The sequence below is a fragment of the Lentinus tigrinus genome, assembly GCF_003813185.1.
Source record: "Lentinus tigrinus ALCF2SS1-7 unplaced genomic scaffold L226scaffold_2, whole genome shotgun sequence".
NCBI lineage: Eukaryota > Fungi > Basidiomycota > Agaricomycetes > Polyporales > Polyporaceae > Lentinus > Lentinus tigrinus.
Window position 1 is genome coordinate 1,979,704 of NW_027137911.1, and position 17,205 is coordinate 1,996,908.

The 17,205-nt window shown below is 55.6% G+C and overlaps 6 protein-coding genes across 6 annotated transcripts; 3 read left to right on the top strand and 3 right to left on the bottom strand.

Moving 5' to 3' along the window:
* Positions 1-154: 154 nt before the first annotated feature.
* L226DRAFT_452518 (ribosomal protein S5 domain 2-like protein) lies at positions 155-1,373 on the top strand (the record flags this gene model as incomplete). The annotated part of the gene is made up of 6 exons (XM_067675068.1): positions 155-332; positions 418-537; positions 596-701; positions 760-902; positions 976-1,096; positions 1,166-1,373. 6 exons carry the CDS (start codon positions 155-157, stop codon positions 1,371-1,373), a joined length of 876 nt encoding a protein of 291 aa, XP_067541964.1.
* A 723-nt stretch (positions 1,374-2,096) lies between these two features.
* Positions 2,097-3,080, bottom strand: L226DRAFT_566173 (aromatic compound dioxygenase; the record flags this gene model as incomplete). The annotated part of the gene is made up of 4 exons (XM_067683873.1): positions 2,097-2,319; positions 2,385-2,709; positions 2,767-2,847; positions 2,915-3,080. The coding sequence occupies 4 exons, from the start codon at positions 3,078-3,080 to the stop codon at positions 2,097-2,099; spliced, it is 795 nt and encodes a 264-aa protein (XP_067541965.1).
* Positions 3,081-4,105: 1,025 nt separating this feature from the next.
* Positions 4,106-5,714, bottom strand: L226DRAFT_453650 (kinase-like protein; the record flags this gene model as incomplete). Its single annotated transcript, XM_067675140.1, has 2 exons — positions 4,106-5,049; positions 5,126-5,714. Coding segments are annotated over 2 exons (1,533 nt in total), but the record flags the coding sequence as incomplete, so codon positions are not given.
* Positions 5,715-6,380: 666 nt separating this feature from the next.
* On the bottom strand, positions 6,381-7,525 carry L226DRAFT_529800 (Maf/Ham1). Its single transcript, XM_067679692.1, has 7 exons — positions 7,419-7,525; positions 7,338-7,374; positions 7,181-7,270; positions 6,959-7,129; positions 6,714-6,903; positions 6,479-6,658; positions 6,381-6,415 (listed from the first exon to the last, which is right to left on the bottom strand). Exons 2-6 carry the CDS (start codon positions 7,360-7,362, stop codon positions 6,556-6,558), a joined length of 579 nt encoding a protein of 192 aa, XP_067541967.1. The 5' UTR covers positions 7,363-7,374; positions 7,419-7,525; the 3' UTR covers positions 6,381-6,415; positions 6,479-6,555.
* A 320-nt stretch (positions 7,526-7,845) lies between these two features.
* On the top strand, positions 7,846-12,412 carry L226DRAFT_453698 (P-loop containing nucleoside triphosphate hydrolase protein; the record flags this gene model as incomplete). The annotated part of the gene is made up of 18 exons (XM_067675144.1): positions 7,846-8,084; positions 8,156-8,321; positions 8,417-8,643; positions 8,703-8,856; positions 8,911-9,015; positions 9,074-9,205; positions 9,259-9,384; positions 9,439-9,603; positions 9,653-9,741; positions 9,798-10,293; positions 10,358-10,564; positions 10,613-10,820; positions 10,931-11,055; positions 11,113-11,263; positions 11,324-11,622; positions 11,678-11,755; positions 11,815-12,015; positions 12,077-12,412. 18 exons carry the CDS (start codon positions 7,846-7,848, stop codon positions 12,410-12,412), a joined length of 3,504 nt encoding a protein of 1,167 aa, XP_067541968.1.
* Positions 12,413-13,425: 1,013 nt separating this feature from the next.
* On the top strand, positions 13,426-16,467 carry L226DRAFT_136938 (uncharacterized protein). The gene is made up of 13 exons (XM_067672303.1): positions 13,426-13,460; positions 13,555-13,681; positions 13,744-13,889; positions 13,967-14,161; positions 14,213-14,289; positions 14,359-14,459; positions 14,524-14,699; positions 14,763-14,851; positions 14,909-15,015; positions 15,075-15,844; positions 15,906-15,964; positions 16,024-16,293; positions 16,355-16,467. The coding sequence occupies exons 2-13, from the start codon at positions 13,657-13,659 to the stop codon at positions 16,416-16,418; spliced, it is 2,079 nt and encodes a 692-aa protein (XP_067541969.1). The 5' UTR covers positions 13,426-13,460; positions 13,555-13,656; the 3' UTR covers positions 16,419-16,467.
* Positions 16,468-17,205: the final 738 nt, after the last annotated feature.

Genomic DNA, 17,205 nt, shown 5'->3' on the forward strand with positions numbered 1-17,205 from the left:
GTCGCGGCCCACGCGAGCCAGGACGCGATCACGCCCCTCCTCCCGCGCCTGTCCGGCTTTTTGTCTCCCTCCGTCATCCCTGCGCGCGGCTTCCTGCTTTTTGCTTTATCGTTGCACCACTTTTGCTTGACGTGATACATCTGGAGGCTTTCTGATGGCTGCTGCTGTGTCTGCGACACCGTCCGGGTCAAATTCGGCGGAGCAGGACGCGCTCAAGGCGCTCACCTTCCAACGTCTACACCCCAGAACCTACCTCGAGCGGTTTGTTGCGGAGAACGTGCGGCCTGATGGACGGGACTTTGGGGAATGGAGGGATATCTCGGTCAACGTGGGTGAGTGCTTCGTGTCGCACTGACGCGTCCTTGATGATGGAACGTGTGGCGGAGAATTGACCGCACCCCCGCGCCCTTTGCGAAGGTTCGATCTCTACCGCGGACGGGTCTGCACTTGTGAGGCTGGGGTCTACGACGGTTGTGTGCGGGGTGAAGGCAGAGATTGCCGAGCCCGAGTTGGATCGGCCAAAGGAGGGCTTTTTGGGTACGTCTGTCGTCTTTCAAGCTGCTCCAAATGTAATACCGATTCCTTGACCGGCTAGTGCCCAACCTCGACTTACCCGCGATATGCTCCCCTAAGTTCAAGCCGGGACCCCCAACAGACGAGGCACAGGTGCTGTCAGACAGGCTGAACGAAGTTCTAGTGTCGTGAGTCGGAAATGCCTCCTGCATCTCATCGCAGATACCAACGCGTTCTGCTGCGCAGATCAGGTGTTGTTCCGACATCTTCACTGTGTATCGAGCCCGGAAAGGCTGTGTGGGTGCTGTATGTGGACGCGACATGCATCAACTACGACGGAAATGCGTTCGATGCAACTCTGCTCGCCATGGTGGCAGCGTTGAAAAATAGTGAGTAGTGCTATGTCAACGCCAACTGCCTCGCGTAAAACAAACTCGTGTTCAATTCTTTTCTGCGCCGTAGCTAAGTTGCCGAAAGCAAGATATGACGAGGTCCGGCAGAAGACTGTATGCTCGCGCAAAAACAGAGAACCGCTCCAGATTGGGCGCCTCCCGACGTCGTACTCGTTCGGGATCTTCGATGGGTAAGTCGTACCCCCAATTTCCTGTGTCCCTTCTCATCCACTCACACGTACTTCGATCATGCGCCCTAGAACACATCTGCTCGCGGATCCGACATCGTTCGAGGAGCCGCTTCTCGACACAACTGTCTCGGTCGTTGTGGACGAGAACGGCGGTCTGACCTCAGTTATGCAGCTTGGGCTGGGCATCGTGGGTGGAGACGACGTGCTCTCGAAGTGCATAGACGCAAGCCATGATTGTTGGCAGAAGGGAAGAAGAGATGTGTATGGGGCATCATGATATGTGTCTGTAAGATGTCAAGCCGGGACGCTCCCCGAAGCATTGGGTATGGTCTTCACGGACTCATTCTGTATACGACTTCGGTGCTGATGTCTTCTTGAACAGAACTCTGACTGACTGGTGCCTCTGCGATACAGGTTGCCACGTGTTGCGTCAGACGGTCGGCGGCGCAAGAACGTGTGGTTAGCGTTGGGCTGATCCGTGTCTAGTCGGGAATTCTTCGCCAGGCCACAGCGGCGTCGGCGATCGAGAACCTCGAACGCTCGAGAAGAGCGTTTGACGCACCCTGGCGGTGACACCTCAGTCGCAGTTGTCGTGTGGTAAACAGAAGGATGCAACCTGAATAGGATTCGTTCTTCGTTGATGGAAGTCTTATGTCATGGTGTCGTTGTGCCAAGCAAGTCCTGGACGTGGTGGCGAGTTATCGAGGTATGTGGTTCTATCTATCATCCTACTCTGTTTGACTGATATCACTGTGCGACAGTGACTAGCCATATTTTGAACAAGGGCGGTATCCGTAATGACATAACTTACGCAACTAGGTGCGCAAGTGTGAATTCGGCCACGATTTTATGCACCGATTCAGGTCAAGTAGCATAACTCCGCGCCGTCCTAAGTCCACGTTAAGAACAGTTCCATTCCCAGGAATATCAGACCTGGACTCCGAGTTAAATGCATATTGACGAAACTACGAGTACAGACCCTTCACCCAGTGCAGTATGCTCAGAGAAGACTAAGCTTGAGCTCATGGCGTGCAACGGCCGCAATCTCCCGCTCGATACCGTGCTTCTTCAGCGTTTCGTTCCACCACTTTACACGCTCAACCGTCTCGACATCGTCTGAAGGCAACTCAGGAAGCTTTTGGACAAGCTCTCCGTTGTTCGCTGCTGAAATCGACCAGGAAGTCGCCATGTTCTTGTATGGAACAGGTCGCGCGTACGACGCACTGGATGCAGATTTGGCCCCGCAATCAGTCTGCGGTCAACGTCAGGTAAGTGTGTGTGCACGTACAAGTCTCCATCCAGGTTCTGAGGGTTGTTTCCAGGACAGATATACACCTGTGTCGTGATGGGGACGTGCTTCCCATGCACACCGGTCGCGATGACGTGCATGTGGCTCTTGCGCTGCCCCAACAGTGGCGCGCCGTAGTCGGCCGGGCGCACGCTGAGGATTTCGACGTGACCCTGGGCGTCCGTCGTCACCTTCCCGCGGAGCGTCCAGGAGGCAAAGTAGTAACTCCCGGTCGAATCCGCCTGCCAGCAGTCGAGGACGGCGTTCGGGATGGGGTTGCCCTTCACGTCCTTCACGTCCAGAATGAAGAGGAAAGGCCCGTCTCCTGCAGACCTCATATGGTAGGTTATCTATAGACTTCGGAATGGTGCTGGGTGCATACTCTGCATGATTTCCTTAGACGCGAGCACCATCTTCCCGTCGCCGAACTGGCGCTGCGGCGCGCCGACGATGTAGAACGGACCTTCGGGGAGACTTTGTCATCAGCGCGACACGGCCTCGATGGCCCGGACGCCTTGCTGGTTGCTCACCTTCGACGTCGTCAAGCTCGTTCTTCCCCCTGAACAACTTCCAAAAAACGGGGTTGTCCACCATCACCATGACCCATGCTGATCGTGCGAAGCTGATCAACCGCGTGAAGAGGCTCACGGGAACGTAGGGTGCCCAGTCTGCTGCGGTGGTGACTTGGGTGGCCATGATTGCAGCACGGCGTTCCGAGGACAAGATGATCGTTGCGTGCCAAGGTATGTTGCGGGTGGGAGTTCCGATTGAGGGGTGTGAGCGAGCCTCTCGATTGTATATATGTGCGGGCTAGTCACGCTCCTGCGCATGTCAATAGGCGTGCGCGGGGTCAATGTCACCGTGAAACACCGTGAACGTGTGAGAAGAACGGATCTACACGCTTTGCCGACGTATGCGCTTCCTCGAGGCTCAAGTTTGTGCTGACGTATGCATCAGCCCCTCCGCCTCCATTACCATTGAAATGAGTGTGAATGGCTGTGGCTGTAGCATGACACTAGGGTGGTCTTGCGTACTTGACTATTACTCAGGGGCACCTCAGCTGTACTTATCGGTTCCAAGTCCTGAGTCTTGTGATGCTCTCATGTGCCCTCCGACTTTACAGCGGCGGTGCGAAACGAAAGCGTAGCTTTGTAACCTGTTTGTAACTGCAGTGCTTTTCTCGGCTGTTCTTGTCGTAAAATGAGCGCCTACGCATATTTTCCGCAAATCGAGCTGACGAACTTCGACAGGCGATCCTCAGGTCGTTGAATTGCATGGGTAATCGTAGGGAACGTCAAGTCTAATTCAATTCTAATGTCGTTCAAATGATACGCGAAGACCGGGCAATCGCCATCCGCGCGTACATATGTATCTGACCTCCTCCCCATCCTCGGGCCCGTCCCGTAGTTGCCGAGGAGATAGGCGGTTGATCTACGCAACGTTTGGCAGCATATGGTAGCTACGAATCGCATGCGACACTCGAAGTGGGACAAGACGCGCACGAACGACAACCAGCTGGAAGGAAAAGCAAGAACACGATGCGATATTAGGTTCAGGATGAGTGAGTGCTATTTGCTACATGATGCGTACTACGGTGTACAATGCATGAGTAAGAATCAGTGTTCCAATCGTCGACGTCGACGTCAACTTGGAAAGGGAGTCCGAAGAACTTGAAATGTCCTTTGGCCGACAGCGGCCAGCACCTGTCGACGCTATCCGGTCTATGCTCGGAGCTTTATCTTCCTCATTCCCTCCACGATCTTCATGATTGAGCCCCTGCGCTTCTTCCCCATACCCTCCGAGCTCAACTCCGGCAGACGCGACGTTGCAGAGGCAATGTCGCACTCCTCTAGCGAAACGTTCGCACGCGGCGACGAATCCAACGCAAGGTGAGGAACGTCGACGACGAGGTTTGTAGCGTACGTCTCCGGGGTGAAGGGACCGTCGCTCTCGCTCTTGTCGGTGGTGTCTGACGAGGCCTCGGGTGACGACCCGAGGGCTGGGGGGCGCGTCATGGACCAGATGGAGTCGACGTCGGGGTTCTCGCTGGCGACGGAGTCTGAGCTTGCGACGTTAGTAACACACGTGCTGACAGTGCCAGCGAGTGTCGCGGACGCGGCGGCGGTGAGGCCGTTGGAAGACATCGTCAGGAAGTTGGCGGAAAATGGGGAGGCACGCTCGACGGGACCCAGCTCCCAGCTTTCGGCATAGAAACTAGGCATGTTCGCCGTGATGTCGACCTCCTGCATTGTGACGACACGTGCTGCATGAGCGGGACTCGCATTAGTTGCGGCGTCTCCTGCGCTCTGGACCCTCTTGGATGCGGCCGTCGCGCTCCTGACGGTTGAAGACGCAGCCTCGCCATCGGGGTAGAAGGTCTTGAGCGCGAAGATGGCCTTGCGAAGCTCGGGAATGGTGATGCGCTTCTTGGGGTCGAGCTGGTAGACGCGGTTGAGGATAGCGGCAGCTTCAAGTGAGATGGGAAGGTTGCGGACGAGCCAGGCAGAACCCTTGCGCAAGTAAACCCGGAAGCCGATGTCCGCATTCGGGGAGGCGACATGCCAGGGGTTGCGCCCCGTTATGAGGTTGCACAGGATCGTACCGAGGGCCCAGACGTCGGACGGGGCCGTGGCGTACGGCTTCTCGTGGAAGACCCCGATGCACTCTGCGGATGGAAGAGAAATCAGCACATGGCGGTGGTACAAGTGGAAGACGCGGATATCGTGGCGTGTACTACGCACCTGGACTCATATAAAATGACGATCCACAGCGGAAATTTGAGCTGCGCTTGCTACGGGTTGCCAGCCCAAAGTCCGCGAGGAAGACGCGCTCGAAGTCGTGCGAACAGAGGATGTTCTCTGGCTTCAGATCGCGGTGGTACACGCCCCTCGCGTGGCACGCCTCGACGGCGTCCAGGATTTGCAGGAAGGTGCGCTTCACGGCGGGCGTATTGTACACGTACGTGTCTGTCGCCAAGATCGCGGTATAGAGGTCGCCGCCAGTGCACAGGTCGAGCACCATGAAGGTGTAGCACTCCTCTTCAATGACTGCATGGAGCCTGACGACGTTCGGGACATCCGAGATGAGCGCGTGATTCTTGAGTTCACGCTGCTGGAGGCGGGCGAAATCCGTATCCTCGGGATGGCGGAGGAGACACTTGACCGCGTAGTATTGCGCGCTCGTAGACTGTGGTGATATGTCCTGCGCGACGTAGACGACGCCGTACGTGCCGCTGCCCAGTCGCTCGAGAAGGCGGAGGCGGAGGTCGCCACTGGATATGGTGAAGCCGGCAAAGTCGGGCAGGATTGCGCTCAACTGCACCATGACAAGCGATGCTATGGTGGGTACGAGTGAGAGTATGAGATATCAGCAGAAGGACGCAGCGTGGTGGGTGGGTGGGTGGGAAGTATTAAGGGCTTGGTGATGAAGCTGCAGCGACGCAGCACGCCCAGCTATATACGCTCGTGCGGGATGTGGAAGACGGATAAAATACACACATTCCGGTGCTGTATATGAGGAACACGGAGCCCGGTGTCCCGCACATGCGGTGGGTCGCGCATGCTTACTGTGCAGGTTGGCGTGCGCGGATGGATTGGAATAATGACCAAGCGCGAAAGGGATTGCGCATGTCGTGCGCATTCCTCGGCATCGGGGATCTCGAGTCAGACGCGATCTGGATATCCTGTCCGAGGCGCCCTCGCAGCACGGGTGGCGCCGTGGCGGTGTCCCTGCGGATGTGGGTTCGCCATCGACGGCCTCCACCCTCTTCCACCCGGATGAGCTCGATTGACTCACAATCGAGCCCAGCCTGATTGTAGACCAGCCGTCTACTCAACCCGCTGGCCTTGGTTTGAATCCCGAGAGCATTGGTCAAAATTGAGATATCGACCGGTCGGGATGACTAAGGCACAGTTGGAAATACGTCCGAGTCCTGCTTACCTGATACGGCTGGCGAGGTGCTCCTCTATGACTAGGAGCAGAATAAAGTTCATTGCTGCAATCGAGACGATGGGATTGCGGGCCGCTGTAGTCTAATCCGTTAAGTCTGTCAGCGTTCGTACGAGCATGAGCGCAGCAGAGCTACGTGGACTCACCTATACGGTGCATCTGATACTTGCTACATGGTTGTGGACATTCATTGCTACAAGGCTATACACTCGGAAGTCATAACTCATGACGTTGCTGGTAGGGTGCGCAGGTACTGTTCTAGCTTCTCGAGTGCACGGCCGCGATGCGATATCTTGTTCTTCTCATCGGCTTGCATTTCTGCATACCTGTCGGATGTGGCATGTATTAGGATTTGTATTGATCTTCGAGAACTGCACGTACGTCTTTCCGGTGTTCTCTGCTTCGAAGCACGGATCCCAGCCGAAGTGGCCGCTGCCGCGCGCTGGCACAATGCGACCATCCGTGCGACCTTCGAAGAGGACCGGTTCATGACCGGGTCCCGCACTATATGCGAACGTGCATAAGGCCCAAGCGGCGTTGGTATCGAAACCGACGAGGAGCTTGTTGAGGCCTGTCGTATCAATGAATCATCGTCGTCAATATGATCCACGGGCCCACATGCGTACCATCATGTCCGAGTTCTTTCAGAAAATACTTGATGTACGGTCCAGGTAAGCCGTGCAGGGCCTCGAAACAGAGTGCAGTGTCCTCGGTGATGCACGGTCCGCCGAGCAGCTCAGCGGCGCGTCGACACTTAGCTGTGGCGACCTCTCGAGTCGAACCTTGTACCTCTGGAACTTTGAGGTAGAAAAGTCAGTTGACGCAGCACCAACATTGTCACAACATACTGTCCAATTCTTGAGAGTCTACCTCGACGCCCGAAGCACCTAGGATCTGACGAACCTCCCTCAGCTTGCCGGCGTTTCCGGTTACGAAAGCTGATGAGTGGGGTTAGAAGCTAGTCGATTGGATGTCATATTATGCCCTGTGACTCTGCACGCTGACCCCTGAAGGTCGTTGATACAGTCATGGAAGATATACGAAGTCTTCCCGTCACACGCGCATGGAAAGTAGTTATGCTAACTACCCGTCAACCATACGGCTCGTAAGAGGGCCAGCGTGCAGAGTCAGTGAGCATTTCTATCGAGCTGCACGCACTGATCTTCATGATGAAGGAAGTAATGCCGGATGAGACTCGACAGCAAAGTCGACGGACGAGAGAAAGTGTGGCCACTATACGCGTCTATCTTGATCCCGAGTCACCGCGTTTGTCACATGTGACCGCGTGCGTAAAGGCCGGCCCTGAAGCCAAGTCGCGCGACGCGTCCAAGGGACGTCCTCCTCAGCGCCGACCACCACCACCACTTCCACTCTCTTGTTGGCGATGGCGCGCAGGGCTGTGTCTCACGACTCGTCAGAATCGCACAAAGAAAACAACGACCTTGCATCGGTGCAGCCGACGAGCGGAAAATCTGCGACAAATCGAGGTGCCACCCGCGGGAAGCGCGCAGTAATGAGGGATCACGTCGACGCTGAAGAGGAGGAGGAGCGAGCCGAGGAGAGCGCGGACGAGGACGAGAAGGACGATGATGACGCCGATGCTGAGGGAGAGCAGGATGAGGACGAGGATGCAGAGCAATCTCCAAAGGGCCGAAAACGCGCCAGGATCAACGACGAGGGCGACTCGCGCCCTACTGACGGGGGCCCGAAGGCTGAAAAGCGCGGGCAGACTCTTCCTCGCGATGTAGACGGGTACGTTTTGTCTGGTGGTACTCACTTGGGGCGCGTATACTTATCTCCGTGGTTACGTTGTCACAATGAAGGTTCATACCCGGCTCTATTGTGCGTATACAGCTAAGGAATTTCCTCACCTATGACTGGGTGGAATTCCGTCCTGGCCCGTACCTGAATATGATCTTCGGGCCTAATGGCACCGGGAAGAGTTCCATCGCTTGCGCTATCTGTCTCGGTCTGAACTTCCCTCCAGCTGTGAGTAGCCGTCCATTCTTGGGTCGCGAGGCTGTTTATTGCTATCATGTAGGCACTGGGGGTTGAACGCAGGCTAACCTTGCATTCGCTTGTAGCTTCTGAACCGCGCGCCAGAGCTGAAATCGTATGTAAAGAACGATAAGAAAGATGGGCATATCGAGATCGAGCTGAAGGGCGCGAAGGGCAAGCCTAACTTGGTCATTCGTCGTCTGCTGTCCAGCAGTTCCAAGATTGCCCCCTTTGTTTTAAACGGGAAGTCAGCATCCGGCAAGGAGATCAACGCGCGCATGGCCGAGCTCAACGTCCAGGTCAACAACTTATGGTACGTATTCTCTGCGCTACTCCTCACTCAGCGGCATTGCTTTGCTCACTAGGAAACAGCGCCTTCCTGCCCCAGGACCGTGTCGCCGAGTTCGCGCGTATGAGTCCCCAGCAACTCCTCCGGGAGACGCAGCGCGCCGCTGGAAACGAGAATCTCACTTCGTGGCACGATACGCTGATCAGCTCTGGGAAGGAATTGAGGACGATACAAGATGTGAGAGAGATGATCTAACTATATGAATGGTGTGACTGACGATACGCCTCCCAGGCTGTTAATGCCGATCGTGAGCAACTCAAGACCATGGAGGACCGGAATGCAAATCTGGAACGTGATGTTCGGCGATATGAAGAACGTCGTGCGCTTGAGAAGAAGGTAAGCACATTTCTCTGCGTATCGCGACCGAATGCTCACCCGTCACCTGTACTTCCAGATCCAGCTCCTTGAGCTCATCGTGCCCTTCAAGGAGTACTACGAGGCTCGCGACGTATACAGGCAGCTGAAACCCCAAAGGACGGAGGCAGTCAGGAACGTCAGGCGCCTGGAAGCGCGCAATAAGCCATTCGTAGACATGCAAAAGTAAGCATCCTGCATAGTATGCAAAGCAAGCAGACTGAGATTTGTCTGCGTAGGACGATGGAGGCCGAGGCGAAGGAGCGCGAGAAGGTCCGCGACGAGAAGAAGAATGCCGTCCGTCGCAAGCTCCAGGCCATGAGCTCGAAGTGGGAGGAGGTCAACGGCCTGGTATATATATATATCAAGATTAGTATTTGTGATAATTACTGACTTCTCTTGCAGGACCTAGAAGCGGAGGAACTGAAGAACAAGCTGGACTCTCTGAAGAAGACCGAGAAAGAACGCGGGAACCAGATCAAGCGGACCGAAAGGACGATCGAGGAGTTGAAGGAGAAACTCGCACATCCACCAGAGACGGAGAATCTGGAGGATATTCAGAACGAGATCGTGCGTCATCCCGATATCAGAGTGGTGCTTGTTGCTGAGTGACGTGCAGAAAGCGTTGAACATCGAGAACAACAACACCCACCAGAGGCTGCAGGAACTTCAGGAGAAGCAACGGGCCAACATCGAGAAGGGCAGCAAGTGCAAGCACGAGATCAACCAGATCAACACCAGGCGAGTGTTTAGCCTTATGGTAGCCACCACGTGCGGGTTACTAACGAGTGGTCTTGTAGGTTGCAGCAGCTCGACAGTGTTTCTCACCAGAAACTTGAGATGCTCAGACGTTTTGATCCAGACTGCGCCGAAGTCGTCGAGTGGCTGCGCAAGAACCAGAATCGATTCCGGATGGAGATCTTTGAACCGGCCATGCTTTGCGTCACTGTTCCCAACCGGGCGTACGTCGACGCCGTGGAGGCCTGCTTTGGTGGACCCCAGCTGCGCACCATCGTTGCGCAGTGCGAGGAGGATTATCAACTCCTGAACAGGCTGTGTGTCGATACTCCTGAGGCGATCGGCAGGAAAGCCCGCATCAACACTTGGTTCAAGCCTGCGGACCACAGCAGGCTCCCGCCGCCCCCGGCGTCTGCGGAGCAGCTCCGTGCACTCGGATTTGATGGCTATGCTATTGACTTCATCGATTGCCCGGAGGGACTGAGGTGGTTCTTGTGCTCCGACGTCAGGTTACATCGTACGGTACGTGGGCTAGCTCGTCTTATTGCTGGTTCACCGAATGTTGACTTTACTTCTGCAACTTCAGGCGATCGCCCTGAGACCGCAATCCGTCGACCCCAACCGGGCGATGGAGATGGCCGCGCATGCGGGAGGTGTCAGCTACGTGATCGGAAGGGTTATGAACCAGGTTACCCGTTCGAGGTACGGGAAGCGTCTTCCTCAGAACGCCACCCGCGAGATCCAGCAGGCTCGCTCGCTCGCCCACGCTACTGGTATGGATCCTGTCGCGGAGGTTATCTCTCCATATTCTTAATGCTCTTTTCGTACAGTCGATCTCCAGGTCAAGAGGGAACTGCAGATGAAGCTCGCTGATGCGCAGACGAACATGCGCACTGTTCAGCAGGAGGAGCAGGAGCTCTCGGCGGAAGACAAGGAGATCCAAGCCGCTGGCAGGGAGTACAAAGCTGCACATGTGGGTTCCGTGTGTTTTCCTTGGGTGTGTATAGTTCACTCAGATATCGTGCAGGACAAGCTGGAGGCCCGGAAGCGTGCAGTGTTGGACGCGAAGAGGAAGTTCCAATCTACGGAGCTGAGCCTGCGTTCGTATATTTTCCCTGCAAGAGGCGCCGAAGTACTGATACTGCAATGCCTCATGTAGAGCAACATGAGAAGAAGTTGGTAAGGCTCCGGGACGCTCCGCCTGCCGACGTCGAGCGCAACAGGATCAAGCAGCAGCTCCTGACCATCACGAGCAAACGGGTTAACTGTATTCGAGCATATGTCGTAAGTTTTCGAGAGGTTGTTTTCCATCTGGACCTGTACTAATCAGTACTTGGGTAGGATCTTATGCATGCTGCCATCAAGGAACAGGAGGCCGCTGCTCGCGCAGGGTTGGAGTTTTTGCAAATTAGCGCGAACAAGGCCGCGCTAGAGGCCATGTGCAAGGATCAGGCCGAGGCAATCGCCAAGGCCCACGATGTGGCGGTAGACAGTAAGTACCCGTGACTCCTCTACTGGTACCCGTGAGGATGTGATCTGATGAGGTTATAAGTTGTGGAACGATTCAAGCAAGCCAAGGCAATCTCTCAGCAGAAGCTTGAAGTCAGTAAGGAGAAGCTGGCCGAAGCAGAGGTGGAGCAGTGTGACAAGTTCAAGGAGATGGAGGAGGTACGACCCCTGCATACTTCGCGATCGGACTATGGTACTCATCTCGTGTTCCAGGCTGGCGAGCTCGTGGCGAAGTCGACGGATGAGTGGAGGGCTGATCTCGACCAAGGTCGCGAAGAGCTCGAGATGAACATGGCTACCAATGCCAACGTCGTTGAGCAATACAACAAGCGCAAGGCCGAGGTAGGTCTCGTCGCTGTGTCATCGTTGGCCTTGTCTGAACTCCTGTCGTGTATAGATCGACGTGCTCAGTGCGAAGATCGAGGGCCTCGACCAGCGTATGAAGAAGATCGAGCAAGGCATCAAGATGGCAAGGGTGAGCAATCGACCACTTCGTCATTCGCGGGTGCATGCCGCTAACTGGTTCGATGACAGGACAACTGGCAGCCCGAGCTGGAGAAGCTCGTCGGTAGCATCGGGAAGAAGTTCTCTGCCGCCTTCGATCGCATTGGCTGCGCGGGCGAGATCCGGATACGTGAGGACGAGGACTACGAGAAGTGGGCAATCGACATCATGGTCAAGTTCCGTGACAACGAGAAGCTCCAGCTCCTCACTGGAGAGCGGCAGTCTGGAGGTGTACGTATCGTATCATTATATCTTGTCGTTAGTGTATGTGCATGACTAACCGTCCCAACAGGAACGGTCCTTGACTACTATCCTCTATCTCATGAGCTTGACCGAAGAGGCGCGTGCGCCGTTCTCGCTCGTCGACGAGATCAACCAGGGCATGGACCAGCGCGCCGAGCGCGCGGTGCACAACTCGCTGGTCGAGGTGACGTGCCAGGAGGACAGCGGGCAGTACTTCCTCATCACGCCAAAGCTCCTGCCTGACCTCAACTACCACGAGCGCATGAAGATCCTCTGCGTCAACAACGGCGAGTGGCTCCCTGAGGAGAAGGGCATGGGCAACCTCAACGGCCTCATCGACAACTTCCTCCGCTTCCGCCAGAACCGCGGCACCGCTAGCTCGTAGGCTCATGCCGTCAGTTTGCTTGTTCCCTACACCCCTGTTGCGCATCCATCCATTCGCTAGAGTGATGACGACGAGACGTTCGCATGTTCCTTGTAGATATATATCCATGTGCTTATTGTAGTTCACAGCCTATAGTCTGGTATTTGTACATGTCAACTTGTCGTATCGTACTGTGCTTTCTAGATGCTAGTATGTCGGGTTTTTACTTCTTGTAGCTGGGCAGATGGCAGCAATCATATTTTTCATGACGTGTATCATCTCTGACGTCCTGTTGTGAGAACCCTGGTGCTTGACGGAGACTAGAAGTCGAGTCGACCACGACGAGCTCCTGCTCTATCTCATTGCATTGGTGCAGCGCACGTAGTGTGCCAAGCCCGGCTCCAAGCCGTCAGGCTCCCAAAGCCGGCTCACTTCAGGCCGAGCTGGGCGGCCTGACGGCTCGGCTCACGACTTCTGTGAGCTCGAGCCGGGCTCTCGAGGTTGAGCCTGACACTACGGATGGGAGGCCTAGGGGCAATCATGGTCAGTTCTTGAATAAGTCTCAGCCTAAAAACTGCAGAATTCAAGCTCACAAACCTTGTCCGCAGTCTTTATTTGTGTCGTCTCTCCGTGGGGGGTCCCGGGCCGGAAGTTGTCAACGTTGCTTTCTCAAAGTCACGACCTCGCAAGCGCCCGCTGTACTTGGGCTCCAGCTCAGGCCGAGCCGAGCTTGAGCTGAGCCCAAGCCGTCCTAGTAGTAGAGAGCCCGGCTCACCACTTCCACAAGCCGTAGCTCCCAAAGCCGAGCCGTAGCCGCGGCTTTCGAGCCGAGCCGGGCTCTGCGCGCACGGCCTTGGCGAAGGCGTCGACAACGATGATCCTATCGACATCGTCATAACCTCGACAACGATGTCAATCTAACTCCCAGGGCCACACACCAAGCACTATGTGCACTTCGAAAGCTAGAAACAGAGCTACATGGGAGGGAACAACTCTTCTACACACTGTATGTGATGGAAGCTGGGGACGTCACAGGCTCTCAAAACGCCACCGGGTCGACGGACAAAGCGTAAGTCATACCATCATTATTCGAGTCAAACCGCCCCCAATTCCCAAATTACCGGCCAAAGCGTATGTTTTGAACACAATTGACACGGATCTAGCGTCAATGCCCATCCCCGGGCCATTGCGGCCACACCTATAAGAAGGCACGGCGCGGCAAGCGACACCGCTATTCCACGACCGTCATCTGCTGAGCCACAGCAATGTCAAGTATGCACTACACAACAAGTGAGTTTAACTTGCGGATCGCGAGCGAGAGCATGCGTATTGAGATATTGACGATTGTACAGACGCCTTCAACGTCAGCCAAGGACTGGTACCCCGGAAGGCTCCCTCGTTCTTGAGCCGTAAGTACAAGGCAACGAGCCCCTCGTCCGAGGTGAAGGTCGGCGAACTCTCCGCGCTCAAGGATGTGCCCTCGGAGATCTTCTACATGGTGTGTCACCACTCGTCCGCGCTGCTCGTCGGTACTTCAAGTTGTTGGAGGCGAGCCGCTCATCCCGCCGCTTGCAGATCATCGGATGGCTCCGCCCTTTGGATCTCATCCACCTGTCGCGTACTTCCAAGTTCTTCCGATCGATACTGCTGTCGAGGAAGAACGAGTGTCTGTGGAAGGAGGCGCGCATGAACGTGCCCGGGCTGCCGGACTGCCCGCCGACCCTCTCGGAGCCGCGGTATGCGGCGTTCCTGTTTGATCAGTACTGCTTCGTGAGTCCGCCGTATAGTCAGAACTATCATCTGCTCATCCACGCGAACCAGGCTTGTGGGGTCGAGCACTCGACGACTTTCGACTATAACCTCGCGCTACGGTTCTGCGCCCCGTGCTATTGTACAAAGTGAGTCGCGTACGGCAGGGTTGATGGTGAGAATCCGAGACCACAGCTGAAATTGGTGGCATACGGCAGCATGGTGCAGGGGGACACACTCGAATTTCTTGAGCTCTCGAGCGTCAAGCGCAAGGATCGCTTCTGGTTTGCGTATGTTGCGGGGTTCAGTGACTCCCTCCGTGAGTAGCCGTGCCAGCGTATTTCCCGCTACGTCTTGGGTGATGCTGACTCCAGATGACCTAGGAGGCGTTTCTGATCTCCGCTGTGATCCAGATCGTAACCACCAGCACTACGACTACTATGTCGTCGAGGCGAACGCCGTGCGAGATGAGATTATCAGACTCATGCACTTGGGCGATTCCGAGACCTTGCAAACGTTCCTCAATGAACGGCGCGAGTATGTCCGACAGATGCAGACGGTGAGTAGCCCAGCGCCCGAGGTCCGAGTCAGACGTGGCTGACCGACCTCATGTATGTTCTAGTTCGGAAAAGCGGTATGGGAGTGGCGCCATAAGACCCTCTTTGACCAGCTTATACAGGCAAGGAAGGCGAGGGCGGAATGTAGCCGAGCGTAAGTCTTGATTTCCAGTATCGGCGTAAAATATACTGATGTGCGTACTGCGGTTAGTATGAAGGACAAGCTCTTCGAGCTAGGCTACAGCGAAGACGACTTCCCAGTGAGAAACGTCGTATGGGACAAGATTCTCAAGCAGCCGGTAAAGCTGAACGACCAAAGTGTGTTAGCTATTCTCGTTCGACGTTGCTGGATTCTGACTCTTCACACCTCAAATCAGTCTGGACGGATGCACGTCCGAAGCTGGAAGCCCTCATTGAGCAGAAACGACAAGACCGTCTCCAAGCAGCGTTCGAAGCACGTCTCAAGGAACGTCGCGTCGAGTTAGCTCCGTATTACGAAGACTTTCTCAAGACTGTCCCCGAGACCGAGCGTCCCTTCATGCCCAACCTCTACGACGCAGGTGCGCTGCCCTGTATGGCGGCGGTCTTGTCCGAGAACAACGCCGAAACTCCCGTCACGTTGGCACGCGTCGTTCCCGTCCTGGACAAGCTGCGCGAAGAGGTACAACCGTACATAGCGGACGCAAAACGAACCCTTGCGAAGATGCTGCACGACGAACGGCAGAGGCCCATATACAAGAAGGAGCCTTTGCCCGCATACGACGCTGCACAGGTCGACGCAGAGCTCGCAAAGGCCTCGTCGTTGTTCAGCTGCCACCACTGTTCGCTGACAGCGTCGCTTTCCGCTCAAGACATATGCACGCACTGGCGGACGGAGCATCCGCATTTGAAGTGGAACGACAGCTGGCCTCCGAACGAGCCCAAGAGCCGCAGCACTGGCCAGCCACTGCCCGGCTGGCTGAAGCTTCCATGGGTTTCGGCGATGTGGCTGGGCGAGAAGGCGGCGAAGGATGCGCTGAAGGCTTTGGATGTGGAGGAGGGCGCGTCCCATGCTGAGCTGGATGGGCTTGTGAGGAGCGGGAGGCTGGTATGTGCGTGCGGGGACCCGAGGCTGCCTCCGGCGCATGAGTCGAGTTGGGGTATACTCGTGAGTCTTCATCGTCCTCTTCACGCCTCACTTTCGCATAAACTGATCCGTTGGGGTGTAGCTCAGCCACGTCCTGGCCGAGCAACATTGGTACGACGACCGGGTCCGAGTGCTATCTACGTGAGTCGCATGCCTCCTGTTCGCAGCACATCATGTCATGCTGACGTCTGTATCTGCAGGAACTACAGAACCCGTCCTGGGGAGATGATACTCAACAACCACAGGTCGGTCAAGGCATGCCTGAAGCTGCTCTGTCCTGGGGAAGAGATGTCGTATCCGGAGTACAAGATACCCCAGGGAGAGGCTGACGAGATCGCAGCGCTCATGGCCGCCGAGCGGTATCCGCCTGCGTGCAAGATATGCTGTAACCTCACGAAGAGTAGCTGGCGGCGCAAGTCGATGTGGATGCCGCGGGACGTCGAACTCCTCGCGCACCACACGAAGACGAAGTAAGTCTTCCTCGAGTGCTAGACTGAGATGTATCGAATCGCTCACGAGCTGCGGGTGCAGGCATAGGAAGCAGTTGACCAAGGATCTGCTTTCCTTTCAGTACTTCTCTCAGGCCAATAACTGAGTGATGAGCTCGTCTACGTATGTACTTTATGTACATTACTCATAGTTGGCTTTGCACTTCCACACTCCCCATGCGCACTCTTATGATCGCGCCTCACTTATGTTAAGAGGTTAGCACCTTCCCTGTAGTTATGTATCTCCCTCCCTTCCAGCTCTAAGGCCTGAAGTGTCGGTCCCGTCAATCTGTAGCATATGCCTGTATATATGCGCCGTCTTGAGTTCGAATACGACGTTTTGATCCCCCATCAACGGGCGTCAGTCGTGCGCCATTCCAGCTCTCTCTCTCTAGGGTCCTGCATGAAACCCTTACTTATTAACAGGTACCTTTTACACTGTTTGAGAGAACACCTGAACCATGGTGCACTTTCCGCCGGATTCCGGCGGAATCCGGCGGAATCCGGCGGATGATGGCGGATGATGGGAGATATGATCGGCCCGGTTGATAAGATAAGACCAGTAAGAAACGCGTAGTAGTCTCAGTAAGTAGTCTGTATGCTGTCGGCCATATACCACCCTTTGCCCATCCCTCTAAGTCCGCGGAGGCTTCACCGGTTCTTCTATGCCTGAACTGGTTCCTCTACTAGCTCACGTTGGCGGCTAGTGGTCTGGAAAGCATATTCCTATATGTGTGTCTATGGACGTTGTGGAAACCACACAACCACTTAAGTGGTTATTCTTCTAGCTGGACCGCTTCAGGCAATCCCTGAAGTGGTTCCACCTTTCCGCTGAAGCGGTTATGTCTCTGTATTCCAAACCACTTAAGTGGTTGCTTGTTTTTCAAGTGATCT